The sequence below is a fragment of the Meleagris gallopavo genome, chromosome 1 (assembly GCF_000146605.3).
Source record: "Meleagris gallopavo isolate NT-WF06-2002-E0010 breed Aviagen turkey brand Nicholas breeding stock chromosome 1, Turkey_5.1, whole genome shotgun sequence".
Lineage (NCBI taxonomy): Eukaryota > Metazoa > Chordata > Aves > Galliformes > Phasianidae > Meleagris > Meleagris gallopavo.
Genome location: NC_015011.2, coordinates 107285638 through 107311308, shown reverse-complemented (window position 1 = coordinate 107311308; position 25671 = coordinate 107285638). Strand labels below are relative to the sequence as shown.

The window sequence follows — 25671 nt, the reverse complement described above, 5'->3', positions numbered from 1 at the left end:
ACTGTTACTCTGAAGTAAATTAATAATATCACTAATCAAAAGCATTTTGCTTTGCTAACTGACTCTGCTGTTTTTGCAAAAGTGATGGCAGTATATACTGGGCAGTGTGACTTCAGTGACATGAGGGAATTACCTCCTATGGAATGTGCACCATAACATGGTGTATAACACACAAGAAGATCCAGATAGCGTATTTCTCTAATAAGGGGGACTTCAGCGTTGAACTGGTAAGGCTCAGATTTAACCTGTTGTAGGTTTTCCCCCTTTCGTATCTTGTGGGAGATCCACTGCCAACAGCAAGTGTTGAAGTAACAGGATAGCTCAGTTTGGAGAAGGCCTTGGAAGGTCTGTAGAAATTAAGTAACAGCCAGCTGGGTATATGAACAGGTAGAAACTCAGGTTTGCTAGCAAGGGGTTTATTTGTGTAGAGTCCTGAGGATTCCAGGTACTGACATGCCCACCTCTGTCAATTGGTCTTCTCTCAACTATTGTGGGCAGCCTATATGTCTCCAGAGTTGAACACCTCAACAGAGATCCCTTCTCTCAGTACTTATCCTTCTTTCTTGAGTTCCCTTCTTACCAGGGTTCTAATAAAATTCTGTTTTCAGGGTACTGCCATCTAATGCCTTTACCCTGTGCTGGTTAGTCTTCTCTTAAGAAGCAAGTAAGCAACTGGGGAAGAAGCATCTTGGGCACCGTCCAGCTTGGATGATGGGCTGACATCTCTACCTAGGTGATATTAACCACAGTTCCCTTTTAACTCCACTCTTTCCCCACATGGTTTCTTCACTCTGGCACAACCTCAAAACTAGCTAAAAGAGAGGAGGATTTCTCTGTAATTTTTACAATCACGAAAGTAAGAACTCCCACTTTCTTCTTCCCTGGTTAACGTCCTAAATTCTCTTCTACATGTGTAAACAACTAGGAAAGGCTGACTTTGAAATTATGCCCCTCCTGCCTTTTTTTGGATCCAGCAGTTTAACAGATTTCATGGATTTTGGACTTAATGATCTTTGTAGGCCCCTTCCAATTGAAGCTATTCAATTCTATTCTTATTTTGCTTTTAGGACAAAATTAGATTCACTGAAATGATTAGCAGTTTTATTAAGTGTTAAACATGCAGCTGTACTAAATAAGTTAAATTAATTTAACTGTAAATAAGAGCCAAAATTCAGTATAATCAAATTAGTACAATGAACTGTAATAACAGCTATTGAAACAAAATGATGCAATGTCAAATGCAATTACAATTTATGCTGATCTGGAAAAAAAAACCAAACAAACAAAAATGTACCTGGGAAGACTGTCATCAGGGTATTACTGGGAGTTTTTTCTGTTGCATAATTTTTTAAGAACCAGACCTATTTACTTGTCAATCGAAAATTAAACCAGTGAGACTCAATTAATGCATGACTCTATTCCCTTTGAGGATGAACATGACTCACAACCAGCTCGTAAAGAAGATGAGCTCTCATTTACTTTAGCTACATGACCTGCTTAGTTCTCAAAGGAGCCCATCAAACCAAAATTAGGCAGTTAAAAAAATCATTCACAATAAATTCAGTAACTAGCAGATCGTGGTATCCCTCTGCTTAACTGATATAGCTATACAATCACATTTTGTAATTGTTGTCATGATTCTCTCCTAAGTAAAAGCATGAAGGTGAGGAGAGGTGGTTTTTATATAACTTCAATGACAACTTTTCAGCCTGTGTATCAAGTGCACGTCGCATTCTGTCCTATGCTATCACTGACCATGTTTTTCTATGTTTTCTGCATTTTCATAGTGAAAATTGCTACGGTGGCATAGGTAATTTAAAGCAAGAAGATTTCTGTAGGGTCAAGCTGCCAGCATAAGCTGGGCACAGAAAGCTCTGCCCTTCAGATCAGATCGAATCAATTCAAGGTCCTGGGAAGGGGAAGTGGCATCGTTTCATTTGGAGCGCATTGGTTCTGGCCATGATTTCTCTGTTTTTGCTATTTTGCTGCTTGTTGAATTTTTACGGGAGGTTTGAGTAACTATAATGATATTTGGAAAAACAACCCAACCCACTTTTTAAAAATCATATCCAGCTCAGAAGCTTTGCATCCGGGGAAGAAGATAGTTTGGGTGTTTGTAGAATGCTTTCAAAAGGAGCTGTGCAGAGGTGAGGGTGAGACTCCCAGCTTATAGAGGCAAGCTGGATCTCCCAGGGCTGTCATTCAGTTGTACAAAGAGAGGTGCCTAAGCCCAAGTGAAAAACTCTACAGTATCTGAACCACCCATATAGAAGACTGGTAGAGATGACACAAAATTATACTGATAGTTCACATAGCCGGAGATATGCCAAGGGTGGTAGCCCCCTATTCAGGCACCTGAGTCCGTTTCCTCTGTTGCCCCACCAGAGATTAGATGACACCCAGATCTACAATATCCTGTACAAATAATTACATACATGCAAGGAAGGCACTTTTTACAAAAGAGGCCTAACAAGTGTAAACTTAGGAGGCTTAACAGGGCAAAATCCTTGAAGTACTTTGCTACTCTTCAGTGAATCCTTCAGCAGCAATAGGCTATCTACAAAACCTGTATTAGATTATGATATGCTTTCCCAGCCTGTACTGCCTCTTGCATTGAGACAGAGCTGAGCATTTCAAAACCATCACTACTAGATGTTTGCCTAATCTTCTTGAAAAGTAGGAAACAACTTCCTTATGTTATGTCTCCAAGTGTTGTATGGTTCCTGTCATTAATTAAGATGTTTTCTCTATTGCCTAGCCTAAATCTTCTTCAGTTTAAGCTGATTTCTTCTTGTCCTTCCTCTGGTGGACATGATGAGCGGTTGATCATAATCCTCTTTATTACAACCTCATACGTACTGGAAGTCTAGCAGACAGCTTTTCTGTGAACTTGTTTTTGAACTCAAAAATAACTCTTCCAAATAATTTTGCTTTTGTTCCACTTGGCCACAAAATGAGTGGTTTTCATAAAAGAGAGAGACAAGCAAGATCATTTGATAACCATCACTGTCCCTCTGCAAACACAGGTTTTAGCCTTCCGAGAAGTGACCTGTCAGACATTAAACTGATATTCCATTTATTGGTGCCACGTGCAATCTGTAAATCCTTCTAGCGAGACAAACATTTACAATTTTGTTCCAACAAAAATGTTTGGAGAACTTAACTGACTGGTGCCTCTGATCCCTCAGTGAACTTGCGGTGGCCTATGCGACTGGTTGCTGAGCCAAGGGAAGCTATATTAGGTAATCTGGATATTAACACAACAGACTTCCCACTTCTTACAGAGCTGGAGATTAGGAAAGACAGTGTAGGTGATCAACACAATCCAAGTATGTCAATTTGACAAGTCTCTGTGGAGTATCTTCTCACCAATACTGCCACTTCAGCTCTGCCTGTTCAGCCAATTTTAACCCCCAGATCCATTGGACCTGAGGGTAATGTCCATCAGTTCTGTGACCTGAGGAATGTATTAAAAAGACTGTGGCCAGCAGGCCAAGAGAGGTGAGGCCTGGTGAGGCCACATCTGGAGTACGCTGTCCAGATCTGGGCTCCTCAGTTCAAGAGAGCGGGAACTTACAGAGAGAGTCCAGTGGAGGCTGACAGAGCACTGGAACAGGCTGCTCAGAGATAAGCTGCAGTCTTCTCTGGAGACATTCAAGACCTGCCCAGACGCATTCCTGTGCAACATTTAGTCCCAGGAACTAAATGCAGTGCAGGGTTTGGGTTTACACAAGTCCCAAAGCAGGATGCTGTTGTGTCCCCAAACTCTTCCCTTGTTTTCCCAGTGGTGTGGGTTACATTGACACCATGCCTCGCTCCCACAGCTCTTGCCTCACTGGTTTTGCTCGGCCTGCCCAGACAGAGCTGGTGCTGGGCACTGTGGAAAACCACGCCACATGAAGCTTTGGAAAAATGCAGCTGCTCTATAGGTAGTTCTTAAATTACTTAATGCCATAGTGGTTTAAATTACATCGATCTTCCTAACAAATGGTGCAGACTTGACTACGCAGGGAACACTACTCCAGCATATCCTGGAGTATTTTTTCTGTATGAGAAGAGAAATACCACATGCTGCCATAGTATTTCTTTGTGTTAATGTCAACTGTAACCACATGGGGATTGGTATCAGTCAAACTATTTCATTAAGGAGTTACATTCCTGCCTAAAATAAATCAAATAATACAAAGGTCCAGAGATCAGACCAGGAAGTTGTGTGGAGATATAACATCCTGAGAATTTGTCTTCTTGTCTGTTCTTATTAAACCTGCAGATGATAAACTGTGCATAGTTCACATATTTACAGAGCTCTGTGAAAGATTAACAGTTACCTTCTGTATAATATATTAACATAGGGAAAAAAAAGCATTTGAAACTGTAGAGACATCTGAAACTCTTTGGAAAGGTAAACCATAAGCATAACATTGCCATGAACTCTTCTCGTATTGACAAGAAAGGATTCACACTGATAAATCCTATTAATGGAGATTATTTACATAAATCTTTTGTGCAACATATTCCAAACCATTTATATTAGCTACAATTCTCCTGTGGCATGTGTGTTAATATAACGTATTTTTAATAATATGTTCATGTAGACACTTATAGATGCACACAGTCAGGACTCACCAGTGTTTGGTTTCTCCTGCAGAAGAGAAGCTGAGCTCACAAACCTATAGATGCAAACTTCGCAGAGCACTTATGTGCCCTCAGTAATCCCACCCATGGTAGATGACCACAACCACTCCTAAAAGCTTTCTGACAGTCTCCTGCTCCCATCCCAGGATGTGATTTATCATTGCAGTGTGGGTGTTCTGACGACTTTTAAGAGTACTAATTGCCTTATTATCCACTCCAGTGCAAGAGTAAAACCTTTTGACATTTTACTTCCTTCCCTGAGGAAAACAAATCCCAGTTCCTGGGACATTACCTTCTGCTGCCTCTGTGATTACTGGGGCGAAGAATTCCTTTAGGTTGTCTGCCTTATCAGCCTCATCTGTCACCAGCTTCCCATTCCTAGCTCTCAGCGCTCCCTCATTGCTTTGCACCATTCATTATTTCCCTTTTTTTTTTTTTCCCATTTTTTATATGTTAGGTCGGTGTTCATCACATATTCCATTCCTTATTTTCTATCAATGTGCTTTATCACATCAGGCTCTGTGATACCTTGCTTCAGTTAAGTATTTTTATATTGCTGCAGGAGTGCCTATTAACAGAAGGAAAAAAATGTGATGCACTTTTCTGGTTGTTCCACATTTAAACCCTAAGCCAAGTCCCATTGATGGGACTACTGGAGCCTTCTGCTTGCACCAAGATGGTCACCACCATTAGGCCAGGTCATATGTAGCCTTGCTCAGCCATCCCCTGCCTGCTACCATTGCCAGCTGTATCTTGGCACGGTGTTATCAATCCTAGTGTTTGTTCTACCTTTGATTTCATTCATATACAACCTAGACAGGCAGTCAAACATATGCATGGCTTTACTTGCACTCTTAAGCAAGTCTTAAAACAAAGCTCCTACAGGAGTCAGCATGCAGTTTATCTATCTGGCACAAGAAGCTTTAAAGTTTGGAAAACAAGTATCATAAAATCATAGAATCATAAAATCAGAATCATGGAATCACAGAATGGTTTGGGTTGGAAGGGACCTCAAAGCCCACCCACCCCAACCCCTGCCATGGGCAGGGCTGCCCCCCACCAGCTCAGGCTGCCCAGGGCCCCATCCAACCTGGCCTTGAGCCTCTAGGGATGGGGCACCACAGTTTCTCTGGGCAGCTGTGCCAGCGCCTCACCGCCCTCTGGGGAAGAATTTCTGCCTAACACCTAACCTAAACCACATCTCTTTTAGTTTAAAGCCATTCCCCCCTGTCCAATCACTATCTACCCATGTAAAAAGTCATTCGCCCTCCTGTTAATAAGATCACCTTAGGTACTGGAAAACCACAGTGAGGTCTCCCCACAGCCTTTTCTTCTCCACGCTGAACAAGCCCAGCTCCCTTGGCCCTTCTTCACAGGAGAGGTTGACATGCGGAAATCAAACTCTATAGCCTGTAAGGATATAGAGCAGGTATGTTTTATTAGTGATGAGCATACGCCCTAGTGCAAGGGGGATAGTTCCACCCAACTTGCACACCGTGAGGAAAATGTGTGCTACAGATATAGGCTGAACTAATACATAATTGATTGTTTCCAGGAATTCGGATACATATTCATTAGATTTCCGAGAACCCATTAGCATGCAGACCCTCCCCCTTGCGCGTGCGTAGTGAGTCGTGGGGGTTTCCTCCTGGCAGTCGTGGGATGAAGAATCATCGTCTTCCTCACAAAGGCTTGTAGTCTTTGCTGTAAACTTCCGATCCTGTGGGAGAGGCAGCCCCCGACCCAGTTAATCTGCCCTGAGGACATCTTACCACCTCCCTGCGGGATGTCCTCAGGCTGTTCTCAAACTCTTATCTTTATGTTCTCTACCCCCCTCATTGTCTCAGTCCCAGTGTCTGCAATCCCCATTCTTTTAGCAGCCATTGCACATTTGCTTCTGTAAACTATCTTTTACCCTTTGTTTCTGTGAACCACCTTTTACTCTTCAAGGTGCTCAAGATTTCTGAGGGTCTTTGCATCCTCCTCTGGATCCACCCCAACAGTTCCACGTCTTTCCCGTGATAAGGGCTCCAGTACTCCTGATGGGGCCTCACAAGGGCAGAGCAGAGGGGAACAATCCTTGTTATACCCTGCTGGCTGCCCCTCTTTCACTGCAGTCCAGCATAGAGTTGGCCTTCAGGCCTGCAAGTGCACACTGCTGGCTCACGTTGAGCTTTTCATCCACCAGGACCCTTAGGTCCTTCTTGACAGGGCTGCTGAGTGAGTTCTGCTCTCAGTCTGTACACATTATCTGCAACTGCACTGACCCAAGTACAAAACTGCACTTGGCCATGCTGAATCTCACTAGGGCCATTTCTCAAGCATACATGGTATTATATAGAGAAAAAAATATTAGTAATGTTTTAGAAATAAATTCTCTCAGTATTTTTCAATCTTAACAATCATAAACTCTTAAAGAACATTAAGAATACGGACTTATTCCTGCTAAGATTCAGTTCTCTTTTTTTTTTCCCAAGTTGTTTCTGAAACAATCCTATCACTTGGCTTTCGTACATTCCTTTCATGTCTCTGTGAGTCTTTCTTACATTAACAGTTTTGTTCAGGTGAATTCTGGCTTTTATTCCTGTCTAAGCAGCATCTAGCTATCGTGGCATTTTGACTGGTTCACTGGAGAGGGTTTGAAGTCTGTAAATAAAAATGTGGACTGAGCTGCAGTGTGAGTTTGTTGATCATCAAATACATGAGAAAATAGCCTAAACTTTACTTCAGGGAAGTAAGCCACTCCACTAAAAGTCATACTAGATATATATAGTTCTTAATTCTCTGTATACCATGAGGGCAAGCATACGTAGATAACCTCTTGTGGAGATGAAAGTCCGAAGTGTTTATGTTAAACAGGAATTGTATGGCTCAATGATCATTAATGTCCTTTGTGGATACTGACATATTTTATGGAGAATTTTTATAATATGCAGAGCATATATGCAGAAGGGTTTTCCTTTATTTATAGCTTAAGGCTGAGTGAGTCTTTCTTTTCTTTCCTTCCTTTTTTTCTTTTCCTTCCTTCCTTCCTTCCTTCCATCTGGAGCATTTCCACAAGTAGCACGTTTAACTTCTTAGCAACAATTTAAGGCAAACTTTGAGGTGAGAACTCTGTGTCTGCCCACGCTATTACAAAAGCTGAGGAACATCCGCAGGACAGAATCACAGAATCATTAAGGTTGGAAAAGACCTCTAAAATCACCCAGTCCAACCAGCAGCCCATTCCCACCATGCCCACTGCCCACGTCCCTCAGTGCCACATCCACATGGTTCTTGAACACCTCCAGGGATGGTGACTCCACCACCTCCCCAGGCACCCTGTTCCAGTGCCTCACTGCTCTTTCTAAGAAGAAATGGTTCCTAATATCCAACCCTAACCTCCCCTGAACGCACCAACGGAGGAGACCAGGACTTTGCGCCAGAGCACCTGGTTTGGTGGGCTGGGCACTGCTCAAAGGAGTGGGAGAAGTTTCTCGGGAAGGAGGAACTTTCCTTGAACTCTAACTCAGAGCTGTCAGCTGGCAGTCCAGGAGCTCTGAGTCAGTTGCAGGGTTTATTCCTCAGCTGGCGCTTTTTCACAGACTACATGCTAGGTATGTTATGAAGCATGCACAGGCACCAATTTTAAATTACAGAATTGACTTCTGCAGCTTGTTCTGTATACATCCCCCTTTTTAAGACCTCATGACAAATGAACATAGAATGCAGCTGCCTCAGTCTGGCTGATAAAACAAAAACAGCCTTCAAAGACTTAGCCAAATTCTGTCCACTTAAAGCTCAGTAATAAAATCACAATTATTTTTGACCAAGCAGTCATCTTACTTTAAATTAAAACCTGATGTTGCTTTAACTAAAATAATTTTTAAAATTAGATTATGTCATTAAGATAATGCAAAATGAATAGATGATTTATAATCGAGCTCTTCCAAAACTCATTATTCAGTAAACTTTCAACAGATGTTCACTGCATCGCAGAGGGATATGTGGCATGCCTTGGTGAATCATTAGCTCTGTGTTCAATTCTGAAGTGACTGATAACAACTGCTTGAGGCAAAAAGATATACAAACTGCAAAAGCGAAGGCAGAAAAACCACTAGAATGATTTTATCTTGAACTTCACCAAGCAGTATTAGCTATGGCCAGAGAAACAAGATTTTGCTTTTTCCTCTTTAAATGTAACTGAGCACTCCTGTGATGTATGTGAGCATTGCTCCATCTTTCTTTGAATGGAGCCTGCTTCTTCATTTTAGCAGCACGCAGTGCAAACATGTTCCATTCCTTTGTGAACACATCTCTCTCTGGTGGGTTCACGTTTATCCCCCTGAGTTTTCCTACAGTTCTCCAATTGCACAACCAGAAGCACAAAAATGCTGGTCTACCCCTTCATTAATCTGTTTTTCTTAAAACAATCCTTCCTGATTGTCTGTTTCTTAAAATGAATTATCTCTTTTTCCCCTAAAATGGTCTTATAAATTATTTTTTCCTCAGTCTTCATTTCACTCTCTTCTGAATCTTCTTCACCTCCACAAGGCTTTGTCAGAGAGGATAATAGCAACTCTGAAATCATTCCAAAGAGGATCGTACCACCAGAACATCAAACTGCTGTTATGTTCCACTCCATTTTTGACAGTGACACCTTTTTTTTTGGCTGTAACATTACAGAGAATTCAGCTGTGTACAGGGACACACAAGTCCTCAGTCTGAGCTGATACACAATAAACACTTCTTTTGTGTCTTATTTCTTCATGTTTATTGCCACTCCATCACCTGCTCTATTGGCATTTGTGGTACTCCCCATCGCCAATCCAAACCCAAGGAACAGCAAAGAACTTTGCAAATACTGCAGTGCCAGCAGCCATTATTTTCCTTAAGCCATTAATGCATTACGTAAGGGCAATTCTTATACAAACCACCAGCCTTCACATTTGCAATTACACCATTTCTCCATTATTTTGTCTTTCAGCCAATTTCACATCTACCACAGTATAATGCTTCTTATTCCAAAGGCTTTGAAAAAATAAGAAAAAAATATACAAATCTAGTTCAATCATGTAGTTTTTTATTCACTGAGAACCTCAGATAACAGCAATAGGATAGCAAAACATTCCTCAGCAGAAATTGGGCTTACAGACTGCTATGAAAGTTATTTTAAATTCTGCTTTTAACTATGAAGCACATTCCTTGGTCACAGCAGCCTTTTTAGAAAGGACTCTACAATACACTACCTTGAAACCCTTCTGTGGAATAGAATGCTTTTTAAATGCTCGTCTATGGGTCTTTGTATTGGGCTGGTCACTTCATTTTCAGATCCCTTCAAAACATCCAAGCTCCCCCCAACCAGTCTGTGTGATGTGCACCAGCTCCTGAGATGCCAAAATCTATTAACTGCATCAGCAGAAAACAATACAGTGATCACCTTCCCAACATTGCTTGCATTGAATACTAAGGAAAAGAAACTTCCATACTGTACTATTTTCGTCATTCTTTAATCCCAGATGAGCCGGCCTTCTCTGGGCTTCTCCCTTTCAATAAATGGCAACAATTTTTACATTGCTGTAGAAATTCACCTTCTAAAAACTAAAAACCTTCAGATGTTAACATTATTTGTGGTTGTGTTCGTTAGTGTTTCTTTTTTTTTTTTCTTTTCTTGTGGGGTTTATTTGTTTTCTTTGTGTTTTAACATCCACAAAGTCTTCAAGAGGTTTTAGCTTAACTAAATCCTTAAGCATGGCAGGCATGCATGACGTGCTTCAGAACTTACCCTGGCCAGATGCATGCACATGAAGTTAACCTACAGTACAGGCCTCTGAAGTCCACAGTTGCCCTAATCTAAATATGTTAGCTTACAACAGCAAAGGCCTTTCCTGTACAGTCCACCTGATGGGCGTTCATCACATGTCCTACATGTCAGAACTTCACATTCAGCCATCAGATGCTAATGCATCACTACCACAGTTCAAATGTTTAAATGAGAACCCAGCACAACCTGCATGAGGCAGGCTCAGTTTCACATTAACTTGTTGGTGGAATATTTAAGCAGAAAAAACAGGGCCCTGGGTAAAAGGTTCACAAGCCTGAAATGCAGAAACATGTACAAAGTACGTGTTTGGATTCCCAACTTCTTGAAGATAATCTTGCAACAAATTACCTAAACCACTTTAAAACCCTGCTTCAGAATTAATTTTCCAGCCTTTCTACAGCTATGCTTCCAATCTCCTTTAGAGTCTGCCTCCCGCTTTGATCTGTCAATGATGGAGAACAACCACATCCAGCAGTTCCATTTGCTTTGCCAGACTTCAGAAGAAATAGGCACTCTTCCAATAAGCTGACTGAACCCAATCTGTACCCTAGCTTTTCCACAGCTGACAATCTAGGAATTGGAAGTCAGATTTAAAAAAAAGTCTACGTTGGGCAGAACATAGTGGCAATAGAGGTGAATATGAAAGTGAGCATCACCTCTGATTTCAGTTCCAGCTAAAAGGGGCTGTAGGAGAAGCCTTGGGCTCATTCAAGGTACATCATGATGACATGATACCAAGCCCTGTGAAGTACTAACCCTTGCAAAGTGCTCATACCAGAAGCTTCAGCACTTCATTTCACTGTTTACTCACGTCTGAAATGACCTCCACAGTTTACTGTGTATGAAACAATTAAGCATCAGATCATTGTGGAGTCTGCATTTGCAACAATTATCTGTGCACTACAATTTTATCAGTGAGTTTATCCATGTCTACACATCTGTGAAAAACAGTGTAGACATGCACTTAAAACAGGAATCACAGGTAACTTGCAAATATTCGTACCAGATGCCCACAGGCTATGAAATGAGACATTCTCTATGCATACAATGGCCAGAGTCAAAGTTAATTTTCACCTTTAATGAGCTCATGATTCTTTGTTATTTAATACTCCATAGAAAGAGTATTACAGATTTAAAGATTATTGCAGTGACTTTGAAGAACACAACCAGCCGTGAGGCTGGAACTACAGTATCATATACATTATGCAGTCATTGATACTATCTACTATAGCATGAAGAAAAATACTTTCAAAATAAACAGTATTTACTTGCAAACATAGAAATGGAGCTTTCTTTCTTACAATATGGTTACATTCCTATATTCCAAGAATAACATTTTAAAAATGCTAGATCTTGAAAGGTCATAGATAAAAAGTCATGATGACGATGAACCAGTTTTGCCCAGAAATGCTTTTAATGAGCACGCTGCAGTTTTTCAGCAAATCCTAGTTTTGCCAAGCTTCAAGAGGCAGAAGCCTAAAATGTAAAAGCTTCCAAGTTGTCTACCTAGTCCTCTCATCTTGCTCTGGAGGGCCCAGTGATCCACACTGCTTTCTGACAGTGTGTCACCACAACTGTTCTTTGACGCGAATGCCATCACGAAGAGATGATTCAGATCCTTACGATGCAAGGCCCAACAAAAAGCCTCCAACGAATCCACTGGAGACCACGATGTTCTGTTTGATAAATTCTGTTGACTGAGAAGAAAAACAGCATGTGTGAAGAACTGAGCCCACTGTGTCTGACTGTAGCATTTAATACTTTCATCACAACTGCCTGAAACAAGCATAGTGAAACTGAGAGGGTGGTTAGTAACAGGTTTGAAAACACATACAGTTAGGTGGCAACCTCTGGCAACAATGGAGTTAAAACTGGCTCTAGACTGACTTTAACAATACGTTTACAGTACAGGTAGTATTTGGGGAGTTAAGCTACTAAGCAATTCTCATAGTAATTCCATGTCAATGCCACTCTTTTTATTAAAACCAGAGAGTAGTTTTACAAACCTGGCAAAAAAACCCAAAAAAACATGTATGAGTACTGTCATCATTTCAATTTAAATCACACACACACACACACACACAAAAAAAAGTTAGTATAAAAATACTGTTCTTTTGGAAAACGGAGGCATTGGAAAACAATATACTTCACTCCATGTGAGCTAATTTCTTAGTAATTAATCCTACAAAAACCACATGTTTTTGTACAAGATTTCATGAATTAATCACTGAATACAGCATATATCGAACAGATGCCATTTCATAAACCCTTCACTTTGAACACTTCAAATTAGCAGCTAGTACACAATTAGAAAAAAAAAAAGTAATGTAATTTGGAAAAGGGAAACAAAAGCCACCATGTCCCACCCAATTCTGCTGTGAAATGGAGAACAGGCTAAGCTATCTGGGGTACAGAAGAAGCCAGAAAATCATCTCTCTTGAATTTCCACTCCAAACCCACATTAAAATGTACGATAGTTTTTAGCAACCTAACTATAGTGCCATCAGATTAAGTATAAGACATAAAAGCTCCTTAATTACAAAGCTCAACGTGGCTGCTGTTTCATGGTTATCTGCAGCACATTCCACGTCAGGAATCACAGTTGCAGAGAAAAAAACTTGCAGTACCTATATGGCATTTGAAAAAGTACTAGAACATGCCAAACATTTTTGGTTTTTCTTTTTTTTTGGTGAAAGACAAAATGACATAAAGGCTCTTCAAAGGACAAAAGAAAATGGCCTCAGTAATACTGATCAGAAAGAATTCACCTCTTTTCAACACAGCATGTAACAGATTTTGAAGACAGATACTCTTCATGTATAAAAATGAGATTGAGAAAAAAAATACGACTTATTACAAAACACTTATTGCTCGTCTCCAGGAAGAGAGGTCAGTTTTGTCTAAACAAAGAATTTGTGATCAGTGGATTAAGCCTAAGCCTTTTTTTAATTATTTTTTGGTATTTGAAGCTACTGTGTTTTAACCATACACCCTCAACTTTCCACAGTATCTTGAGCCAAGAACGTGCACAGACTAATTGGCAAAGCCAACAGGAGTCCCTACACCACACCTAAGTTAATATTTAATACTAAGTTAATTTATTATACACATCATTGTGTACAATCCTATAAAAGTGAACAAAATACCTAACTAAATAAAAAAGATAACACACAAAAAACTTTTAATAAGGTATACACCCTGGTACCTTCCCATGATAATCAGAACTAAGTGGTGCAAAACCAAGGAACTATTTTCAACTGAGCACCACATGCAGGGGAAGGTGCAAAAAAAAAAAAAAACTGGCTGGCAAGAAAGTGCATCACCTTAGACTTACCTCTTCAATTAGAGTATTGATTTCAGGTGCTGCCTTATTTGCACGCTTTTTTAACTGTTTTTTTGCCTTGTTTACATCTTTCTCAACTCTCTTCCAGTCAACTTGTACATATCCACTATGACTAGCGATCTAGGAAAATAAATTGTAGTTAGTACTGTTCTAGTTAACATTTTCTGAATCAGAATATGGTATCTTTGTGCTTACAAAATTTGCTTGCATTGTTTAAATATTGTTTTCTGTTGTTTTGTTTTTTTTTTTTTAAATTATAGATAAAGGAAAAGACATTCCTCAAATTACAACAGGCACTCCAAACACTAACATCTTGCAGTAAGAGCCACTGAAAATGTGCAAGTAATTGCAAAGTTCAGTAGACTGTTAATTTTACCAATTTTCTATTGTTTGCTTATAAAAACCTTCATTTTTTTCCTTCAGCACTTAGTGAAACTTTAATTGCAAGAATAGGAAAGAAAAGTAAATTTATAGGACAAAAATAATTTTAAAAGGAAGTTCCATTTTAGTTTCTTTCAAAATTGTGGAATTCTAACTTGTGACAGCATATTTGAGGCTAGTAAGAATCATACTTAGAAATAATGAGAACTATTATCTTACATCATTTAAACTGTCCAACAAATAAGTATTCGAAAACGGAATTCTACAAAACAGAGACGGTAAGCAGAAAAAATGAAACACAAACACTGCGAATGCTGTAACATGAGTTAGCTGGGAGATTCCATAGTACATTCAATCGTCATCCCAAACTTTCCCTTATTCAGATTTAGTCCTGAAAAAGGGAAAATGTTCTGCTACTCAGCTGTCAGTCCTCTCAAATTTTCTCAAAACAATTCAGAAAATACATATTTAAATACTTATAATGACATAGCCTAAAAACCAGGCAATTACTGCATATTCCAGGTACAGTTAAAATAAAAAAAAACCCAACTCATCAGCTGGAAAAAGAGGAAAATCAAAACTAAGGATTACTCTCAGAGGATTCTCCTGGAGGAGCAGGCCACCTGTGGCTTGGACAGATACACTCTTTGCTGGGTAAAGAACTTGCTGGGTAAAGGACTTTGCTGAGTAAAGAATGGCTGGATGGCTGGGCTGAAGCCAATGGGATGAGGTTCAACAAGACCCAGTGCCACATCCTGCACTTTGGCCACAACAACAACAGGCAGTGCTACAGGCTTGGGGCAGAGTGGCTGGAAGACTGTGTGAAAGAAATGGATCTGGGAGTATTGGTTGAAAGCCAAACAATGAGCCAGCAGTGTGCCCAGGTGGCCAGAAAGGCCAGCAGCATCCTGGCTTGTAACAGAAATAGTGTTGCCAAAAGGAGCAGGGAAGTGATCATCCCTCTGTACATAGGTCAGGTGAGGCTGCACCTTGAGCGCTGTGTTCAGTTTTGAACCCCTCACTACAAGAAAGACATTGAGGACCTCGAGTGAGTCCAGAGAAGGGCAACAAAGCTGTGAGGGGTCTGGAGCAAAGTCTGATAGGGAGCAGCTGAAGGAACTGGGATTGTTCAGTCCGGAGGAGGTTCAGGGGAGACCTTACTGCTCTCTACAATCACCTGAACACAGGTTGTGATGAGGTGGGGGCTGGCCTCTCCTCCCATGTAACAGTGATAAGAGGGAATGGCCTCATGTTGTGCCAGGGGAAAGAGACAGAAAGAGCAGAAAGGCAATGGCACAAGCTGCCCAGGGAGGTGTGGATTCACCATCCTCGAAGGCATCCTCAAAATGTTTAGATGTTGTACTGAAGCACATGGTTTAGTGGCAAAATATTAGTGGTAGGTGGACAGATGGACTGAATGATCTTGGAGGTCTTTTCCAACCTTGGTGATTCTATGATTCCATGATTTTGACTGCTGAGACAAATAAACACAGACCACTACCTTTAAAGATAAATGACTTACATAGAAACCAGTTCACAGAGAGTGAGATTTCTCAGATTCTTCCCAAGGCCATGTTTGTCAAATTCATATAATTTATGTAAAAATATTCTATCCAAATGGTACAATTCACATATAATGAAATTATGTAGGACAGGTATTTAAGTATACAATATATTAAGCTTGGGATATCTTAGCTTATGGGTTATCCATTAGCCTTGCCTGTCTAATGGAAAACCAATTTATGTATACAGGTGCTGGTGTTGCATAGCTAATTAAGGACTACCTATTTAGCATGAAGACGAGAAAGAGGTTTTAAACTGTGCTGTGTTGCACGTTCAGTCACTGGAAGACAAACTAGGGAAAAAAAATAAATAACAACAACAACAAAATGCCGAGGTAGAGGCTAGGTTTCTGTGGTTTTTTTAAATGAATTCAAAATTACCGTAGGAATTTGAAGGAGTCCTGATTGTTGAAATGGAGTCTTCTAACTCATAAATTCAAAAACTAAACATGGACTTATGTAAAGTTCAACACCATGCAAGAAATGCAAGCAAATATATTAGAAGCAGAATATGAACAAAAGACTTTAAAGGAAACAACCTATCATTAGGTCTAGTCTAATTAGCTCGGCTATCCATAGATACAGGCATGAGGCAGAAGTTTTTAATTAAGCTCAGTTTAGCTCCCTAATAATTAGAGCTAACGTTTTTGTCAGAACTCCAGTTTACACAACAATAGTTATATTAAATATATATATTTCTCCCTGAACTCAGAAGCAGAGATCCAAAGTTCTGCTTTTGAATCTTTGTATGTATCTACGTGGCCAATAGCTCTACGTCCTGGTGGAGGTCAGTAATGAATGGAGTCCTCCAGGGGTTCATCTTGGGATTGGTACGCTAACATCTTTATCTATAACATAGATGATAGGACTGAATGCACCCTCAGTAAGTTTGTTGATGACACCAAGCTGAGTGACACGGTTGGCAGAGCAGAAGGAAGAGGTGCCATTCTGAGGAACCTTGATAAACTTGAAAGGTGGACCCTGTGAACCTAATGAAGTTCAACAAAGCAAAGTATGAGGTTTTGCACTTGGGTTGAGGTAATCCCAGTTATGCACACAGACTAGGAGAAGAACTGCTTGAGAGTAGCCCTGTGGAGAAGGACTTAAGGATCCCTGCTGATGAAAAACTTTAAATGAGCAAGTGTGTGCTTACAGTCTGTAAAGCCAATGGCATCCTGGGTTCCATCGTAAGAGGAGTGGCCAGCAGGATGAGGAAGTGATTGTCCCTCTCTACTCTGCTCTTGTGAGGCCCCATCTGGAGTACTGTGTCCAGGTCTGGGGCTCACAAAACAGGAAAGATGTGGAGCTGTTGGAGTGGGTGCAGGGGAGGGCCACTAAGATGATCCAAATAAAGACAGGCTGAAGGAATTGAACTTGTTAAGCTTGAAGAGAAGGCTGCAGGGAAATCATAGCCTACCAACATTTAAAGGGAGTTTATAAACATGAGGGAAATCAACTTTTTAAACTGGCAGATAGTAATAGGGAAAGGGGAGATGGTTTTAAAAATAAAAGAAGGGAGATTTAGATTAGATGTCAAGGGGAAGTTTTTTTACTGAGAGAGCGGTGAGGTGCTGACACAGGCTGGCCAGAGAGACTATGAATGCCCCATCTCTAGAGGTGATTAGGGCCATGGTAGGTGAGGCCCTGGGCAACCCAATCCAGTGCTTGACCTAGCAGCTGTCAACCCTGCCCATGCCAAGGGGGTTGGAACTTGATGATCCTTGAGGTCTCCTCTAACCCAAGCTCTTCTATGACTCTATGAAATAAGTAATAGAAGATAATGTTTTAAATATAAAATGTATAGATGTGAGGAAAAAGCTCTGTACTTCATTGCAGTGATAGTTAGAGCCTGTGTCACATCTGCTTTGGCTGCAATCCTGCTAAATCCCTAAATTTGTATATAAATGCCTGTATTTGTATATAGACTCAGAAAGAAGCTCAATAAAGCCAAGCGTTGGTGAAACTGACTTTTATTTTTAAATCCTAATTCACCATAGAAGAAAATACTACCTTACAGGCAAGGTTCCTACAATACATATATAAATACAAATTCTTAAAGTTCACTACTATTTTCAAAGCCAGTCCCTAAGATAATGGAGATAAAGTACTAATGTTCTATTATCATCTCCACACTTACGTACCTATATGACTAAGAATATATGTACATGCATATGTAACTCATACTAATAGACTATTTTTTTTAAAAGATCTTCCAGAAACTACTGGGAAAAAAGTATTTTCTAAAAAGATGATTAAAAATACATCAATGCAAGATTATTAAAACTACCCATATCTCTGAACTAATTGAAGGGAGCAGAGAATCTAAAGGGAAGATCTCATTTTGGGGGTGATACTGGATACGTATGCAAGTAATTTGTTACCACGAACCATCATTAAGAGTAATGAGAAAATAATGTGCAAGAGCAAAAAAACGTGTATAGTAAGATGGGACAGCAGGATGGGAAGTTTTTGATTTCCCTCATACTAGAGAAGCCTAGCCAAGCCCAGAAGCTCCCTGCAAGCTGCATGTTCTCAGCTTCCTGCTGTAATTATACAGGTAAGCAACCCTCTCTGCTCTTGGCAAGTTTCCAGAATAGATCTGATGAACCTCTAGCTTTGATATACAAAGATAAGGAGGGACTGAGAAATGATACTCCAGATGCTGTATTTTCAGCCACCATCCAACTGGCACAACAAATGCAAAACTGAATGCAGCTCTGTTATCAAGTCTCCAACCCAAAAGCATACTGCCCTTTCTCACTTCACTGCAGCTCCACAGCATCATCAGAGCATGGCATCAACATCTCTCTGCGCAATGTATAGCCAAGGGTAGCTTATGGTTTGTTTTGTTTTGTTGTGTTATTATTTTGTTTCTTATTTTTCCTAAGTTAAAAAAAATATTTAACAAATATTTGAAGTCAATTTATCATACTAATGGAATGACACAAAATACATCACTGAAAACACACACAAATACATCATTTTACGATTAAGTCAGTCGACACAAAATGGAAAAGGTGGCAGTGCGTTGAGTGCAGAGCAAAAAGCATTACTAAGGATACAGGAATTTAAAAACATAGATCAGGCACTTGTTAAGAACTATTGTTCTAAGTAATTTATTATAGCAGAACGACATGGAGTTCATACTTCTCTGCTCTGTAGGATCTGACTGAACTGTGTACTACATAATCAAAAGTTGGAGAAGGCAAGTCCCTTAGGTTAGTATTTGAGTTGAGAAATTATGTTTTCCTTAGTATAGTGCACAGATGTTGATTTATAACCAGCATATATGAAGAATCACATCTCTTAAAAAAAAAGTTAAATGATCAAATTAAGCTGTTAAAAGAATCAGCAAAAAGATGTAATAAAAGGTCGTAATTACAAAAACAAGGCAAATTCCTTAATCTCTTTTTTTATTCTCCACAAATCACTTTTAAATCTTAATTAAGACTGAAAAAAATGTACGGATCATATACAAAAATCTGAGAAACCTTTTTGCTTCTTGTATAAACTGACACTTCGAAGTGCACTGCTTTCAGTTCCATAGTAGATTTTTTCAGATAACATCACATGCTGGAGAAAAAAAAAACTACACTTTTTAAATTTCAGGACTGAAATGTTTTACTGAATGGGCTTTACCCAAGAATATTGCCTTATGTAGTTCTTGTTTGAGCAGGTAATTACAATGTCAATATTGCAATCAGGAGCTTAAATGAAATCTGCAGCTTCAGAAAAGTGCAGAGATAAAAAGGAAGTTTCTAGTCACATGCTGAAGTGTTCCTCTGCCCACTTAGGGGAAGTGCTGAACATATATTCAAAAGGGAATTAACATCACAATGTGTGATCTTCAAATGAAAAAATTAAAGACTACAGAAATGTAATTATACTATAGAATTTATGACTCAGCTTTAAAAATGCAAAATGCTTTGAATTGAAATGAAAAAGCAAGGCATTTATTTCAAATCCTTCCAAGAAAATCTGATCTTCCTTAATTAAAGAAATAGACTAGATTCAAAACATGCAGCTTATTTTTTCCTCTTGGCTAATATTCCTTTTCAGATACACCGTAAATGAGATCAACTACAAAATCAGACACTCAAACAAATGGCAAACCAATTTAGTGTATAGACAGCTCCCTAAGCTTCGCAGCTCAACAAGCAAAACACTGCATAAGTAATAAGTTTCAAGCAATTTCTATTCTTTTCCATCTACAGGTTTTAACTTTCCAGCTTCCTGTAGCAAGAAGCATTAACGCAGGGACTTGCAGGCAATGTTCTGCCTACTGCTCCTGGATTCCAGGCCTCTCAGTTCAGCAGACTCTACAGTCTTATTTAGATAAAACTGACATTTAATGAGTTACGACCAACAGCACGCTATATGGGAAGAGAGACTCTGATATTTAACTCGATGGAAAAGAACGATGAGTACTTTCAAGATTCACTGACTATATATAAATTATATAAAATTTAAATGTTCTCTCATGATGCAGAAGTACACATTGTGGGTTAAAGAACTGAGGGGTCTTCAGATTGGTTCATTTGCTGACATTGCATGTTTTGCCAATAGATGTACACCTGTGTGTTCCTAAAGCCCTTCTGATTTAATACAATTGTTAAATTCATTCCCTGTGTTTAGGTACAAGTCCAATAACCAATGCTTTCCAGGATATTTAAACAGGTCATCCATGCACCATGGTGAAAGAGAGCAAATAATACCATGAAGCTTCATATCAGAAGCGTTTCTCTTTGGCTCCTTACGTTGTTGTTGATGCTTGCCTCCGAGTAATACAAAGTCAAGTAAATTGAAGATAACTGAAAGTAATTGAGTAATTGAAAACTACATATGTTCTATACTTACTGAAAACAAGCTAAACCAAATAGTTCAAAAAGCATACATTCTCATACGGAATGGGATTGCAGTGTTTATGTTTAACAAGGGGGGAAAAAAAAAAAAGGATGGCCATGAAAGAAGGAAGAGTACGTCATGCAACTGTGACATCTTGCTGCATTATACAGTAGGAATGACAGGTCCTACACAAACTGTCCTTATCAATAGCTGGATCTAACAGCCATTGCCACCAAGGGAGCAAATAAAAGTGGGATGGTTTTTCAGAAACCCTTCAGGGCTCTGCTGGCAAGAATAAAAAGAAACTATTTTTAATACTCTGTCTCCAAAAAAAAAAAAGGTATATTATTTGAATGAACCCAAGTAGGCACCAGTCTATTTCCTCATTTAAAGAAAAAGACAAGCCCACAGACACAAAAGATGTGAGAAATGCTAGTAAAGGAATTAAAAGTTACTTGTCATCTCATAGAAGGACATGTGAAATTCTCCTTCACTTAAAGCCTTTTCATTTATTTGAAGGTTTTTGGGCAATATATATCAGGGCAATCCTCCCCTAAAACAATAGCTGATGAAAAATGTAAATGGTCACACCAGATGACACCATAAGATTTTTAGACTTGAAATTCAGTTGAACAGAGGAATGCAGTGAAGCTATCAGACCTTTAGAGGTTTAGTGGGTAAAGCTAGTGAAGAAATCTTGGGAAGAAAAAGGAAAAGTATCGCTTCATAACTGGACCAGAGTACATCTTCCAAGTGACTGCCAATGCAGCCCAGTTTTCTCAAAGCACTGATAGAATTTAAAGATCTATTTTAAATAAACACTGCTTATATACCCTATCTCTCTAAGCATAGGTTTAAAGGCAGTTCCTCTGATCTGAAAGTGTCAAATCACACAATCACACACAGCATCAATTTCTCTACAAAGGTTTCTTCTGGCTTAACACAAACTATGGTACAGGATGGAGTAAATTCTGGTTTAGCTACTTTTTTTTTTTTTTTTTTTTGCTTCTTTTGCACACAATTTTCCATCTGAAATCAAGTTGTGGATTGGTAACATGAAAAAGATAGAAAGGTAGATAAGAAGCCTTCCTAATTAAATTTTACCCAGCAGCTGAGTTTTTTTTTCCTACTGTTTAAGTAAATAACATTTGCCAACTTATAAAGCATGAAATTCTACATACTTGAAGCAGAAGAAAGCCACCACCTACTGCAGTTGCTGCAAGCTTTCCGACTTTCTGGAACAAAAATCCCGCACACCTTAGGAGAACAAAACAAAAAGCCAGTCCAGTGAAGTTGTCTGCTGAACAATGCTGCAGTCCAAAATTCCTGACGGTGACAATTACTATTACGTTCTTCATTTACCAAAGCAAGTGTATCATTTCACACTTATAAACTGCAGATCAGAATATTTAATACAAACAATGTTTAATGACTAGTGCCCAAGGCAAAACAACATGAGCAGTGGTTGCTAGTTTATGGCTGCCCAATGGCCCCTTTAAGGTAAGCCTGAGATCTCCAGGCTTTGTCTATACATCAAAGCTGCATGCTGCTACTGAACACAACACTTTAATAAAGCACAATATAGTAATATAAATATGCCATTATAACTATTCCCAAGTGTTAGGTTAACATATTTTACTGTCGTTTATTCAGCTACACAATCCATAACTTACATCCCAGCTAAAAAGAAGTTACTAACCTACAACAAGAGCTAAAAGCTGGTGGAAAAAATAGGAGGATGAGACAGGGAAAGGTGCTCTCTTGAGACATGGCATTGGTCTATTTTTAATGGATCAACTAGCAATTTAGAAATTCATTCTAAACACACCCCCATCAAATGGGGACCAGCAGAGATACCAGTATAAGAGAACAGTTTTGGCAGAAAGGTGCCTGTGGAGGTTATCCCCTCCAGTTCCCAAACTGGGCCAACTGCAAAGCCAAACCCAAGCTCCAAGCCGAATGAGGTTGCTTGGGGTCCCACTCCAGCAGGTGTAGGATATTTCCAAGGCTGACAGTCCCATGATCTCACCAGGCACATCCTTGGGGTATGTTCGCCCCCCCTAATCTCACACACTGGATGATTTTTTTTTTTAACTCTGCATATGAACTATTTACATACGTAACACACACATACATACACATACACAGATACTGAAATACAGTTTCCACATCTTTCAATTAGCCATTTTTTATGGATGCCAGATCCCATTAACTAGAAATTTCCTAGAAATTCCACAGTTTGTGTATATACACATCTGTAGAAGTTATTTTAGAGGTCAATCAAACACTAGATTGTGTCAGTCTACATTCCCTACACAGTACTAAACATATACATAATCATTTCATTTTTAACCTATTTCACCTTCCAAAGCTTGCTGTCTGTGCAACCATGTTGTTGTTTTCCACTGAACTTAACAATACTGCAGTAAACAAATATTAGACAAGTATCTTTGAAGTCAAGATATTTGTTATTTGTCAAGACTGTGGACCCATTTTCCAATTTCTATTCTCATATAGACTGCCTGTCTGTCACCATAAACTATTTTAGCATAGTTATGTTGTAATAGCTGCTCTCATGTTAAGAGAAGAGACACCATTAAGCTGTTCAAAATGGCTCCAGTTTAATTTAGGGCAACAAATTTTATTAAAATTTATTTAATAATAAAATTAAAATGAGGCCCTTAAAGATATATTCTGACACACATTCCTGTCACCAATAAAATACACCTTAGCCACAGTATCATAACTAATCCTCTAAATCTACACTAGTAAGTAAATCTGCTTTTCCACAGAAGTAAAAATTACATGCAGTAAATTTCCATTTACTCCTAAAACTTCTAGAGTTCTGCCTTTCTTCAAATCCTTTTCACAATAGCTGGTATGAGTTCCCTTAAGTAACTGGCGTGTTTGACTACAAAAAGACCTTAGAGTGAGGAATCAGTGATAACGGGAAGTCTGTTAGACAAAATATATGTATATGGTTCAAACAAAGAGGCCTAGTGCAGTTATGAAAGTAATGTTCCCTCACCAGCCAGTCACTCCACCCATCACGATCTGTGTAGCTACGGAGTATTTTTCTACAATTGGTCCTGAATTCCGGCCGAACAAACGATTCCACCAATGGTGACGCCTTGCATATTCCGTTAGATCCAACACTTCATAGGAATCATCATCACTTTCGTGTTCTAAAAAAGAATAAAGAAGAAAAGAAGTAAGTTATTTTCTTAATTACCCAGTGCACTAACATTCTATCAAAACAAACAAACAAAAAAACTAACCCACCAACAAAGAAGCAAACATTAACAGAACTATATTTGGTATTAGTTGCCTAATACAATAACTTAAAATTCCATATAAGGGCTACCTAAGGTCCAGAGGCTAACACAGCAAATTATTTTCAGATTTTATGTCATAAGCTTCAATACAAGACAACAGCAAAGATAATAATCCATAAAATCCATGCCTGGCACAGAAGAACAGGAATCCCTCTCTGTTCAAGTGGAGGAACTGAGAGGCATCAGATGAAGCTAGCAGGCAGCTGGTTGAACTCAAAAAAAGAGGGTGTCCTCCCCATTCCTCCTTGAGGTCTGGTTGACCTGCAGAACACCTTGCTACAGGATGCTGCAGGTACCAGAAGCTGATTGTGGACTTCAAGTAACAACAAAATAAATTAAAGGTTTAAGAAAAAAGTCATGAAGGGCTATCAAACAAAGGCAACAACCAAAGCTGATCAGGTCCTGAGTAGAAGATCAAAAGAAACACTTTGAGAAACTATCTCGACAAGCCTACCCTGTTATTCTGTCTTACTGCATTTTGGAGCTAATGGCTTTCATGCGCGTGGCTTTTATCTGACACAGCATAATTGCTGTCATGATCTTAAGCCATTTGCAACACATCTAACTTAAGAGAAAGCACAGGCTTCTCTTTTCCATAGTCCAAAGTTCTGAAAGACTGAGAATTCCCAGTCTTGTGGGAATTCACAGCAGCTCGACTAATTAGCCAAGAACAGGCACTTGAGTTCCTGTTCTGTAACAGATGAAATAAATGAAGCTAGGAATTCAATTAAGTTCTGCAATTTCTGTATAATTCTGTCAACATTTCCAAAATAGGCCTCCTACAACTTCAAATTAAGCATCATAAACACCACTTCCATTCAAACATCAAAGGGAATAGATGGTCTACTTTCACAAAGGGAAGTTTTAAAAGCATATCACAGTTCTCTATGGATACATACAGGAATTAAAATCTGTTTCTGTTATGAATACGAAAGGTGAAACTCAACTCGGCGACAATGCTGAGACATCAGTAAGAGAAGTCACATTACTACCTGGAATCTTAATAACTGGGGATGTAAACATTCTGCCAGGGATGCCAGCAGTCTTTTTTTAACACTACTACTTGTGACTGAAGTGCTAAAGAATGCAGACAATATACACGCAGGTACGAATTCTTTCCCTCCCTGCTCCCAATTACCGAAACACAAATAATTAGACCCATAATGTTAAAAGTTGCTACGGAAGGTTCTTCCCAGCTTTCAAGTGCTGACGGTTCATGAGAAGGTAACATGATATTAATAACGTAGGGGCAGCATTAAGCCACAGCTCACACGAATAACGGGTTCTATGGCCAACAGCGCTGTCTGATGATGCCCCGCTGCTACACGACCTTCTCTGGACGTGACACTAAGCTCACCCTTCGCAGCCATACAACTGTCAGCAGTTCAAACCCACGCACTTCAGCACCGGCACACGAACACACCAGGTGACGAGGATGCTGAGGACGCCGCTCCCGTTCCCACAGCGCACGGGACAACTCCGTGCGGACCCCACGGCCCGCGCATCGAGGAACTCCCCCGATATCACGCTTTCGGGCCGCCCTTCGCCCCGCCCACAGGGCCGGCGGTAACCCGCGGACGGGGAGAACGTGTGCGGGCCAGGGCACCAGCGATTCCCCACCGGCTCCCGGCACAGAGGGGTGAAGGCCGCTCTCGGCCCCCAACGCAAGGCCGGCTGCCGCGCCTCCGTCCCTTCCCCGCGAGGGGCCGAGTCCCCGGGAGCGGACTGACCTGGGGCGGTGCGGGGCCTCCGCGCCGCCATGTTGGC

General features: G+C 39.9%; 1 protein-coding gene across 3 annotated transcripts; it reads right to left on the bottom strand.

The window, feature by feature from the left end:
• Positions 1-9680: 9680 nt before the first annotated feature.
• FUNDC1 (FUN14 domain containing 1) lies at positions 9681-25665 on the bottom strand. Of its 3 annotated transcripts, none has more exons than XM_010724095.1 (5): positions 25635-25665; positions 23598-23754; positions 21751-21826; positions 13773-13901; positions 9681-12135 (listed from the first exon to the last, which is right to left on the bottom strand). In XM_010724095.1, the coding sequence occupies exons 1-5, from the start codon at positions 25663-25665 to the stop codon at positions 12058-12060; spliced, it is 471 nt and encodes a 156-aa protein (XP_010722397.1). In that variant the 3' UTR covers positions 9681-12057. The 3 variants fall into 3 exon arrangements, with proteins under 3 accessions (XP_010722397.1, XP_010722392.1, XP_010722404.1); XM_010724090.3 differs by lacking the exon at positions 25635-25665 and adding an exon at positions 25328-25450; XM_010724102.1 differs by lacking the exon at positions 25635-25665 and adding an exon at positions 25262-25289.
• Between the last annotated feature and the right edge of the window lie 6 nt (positions 25666-25671).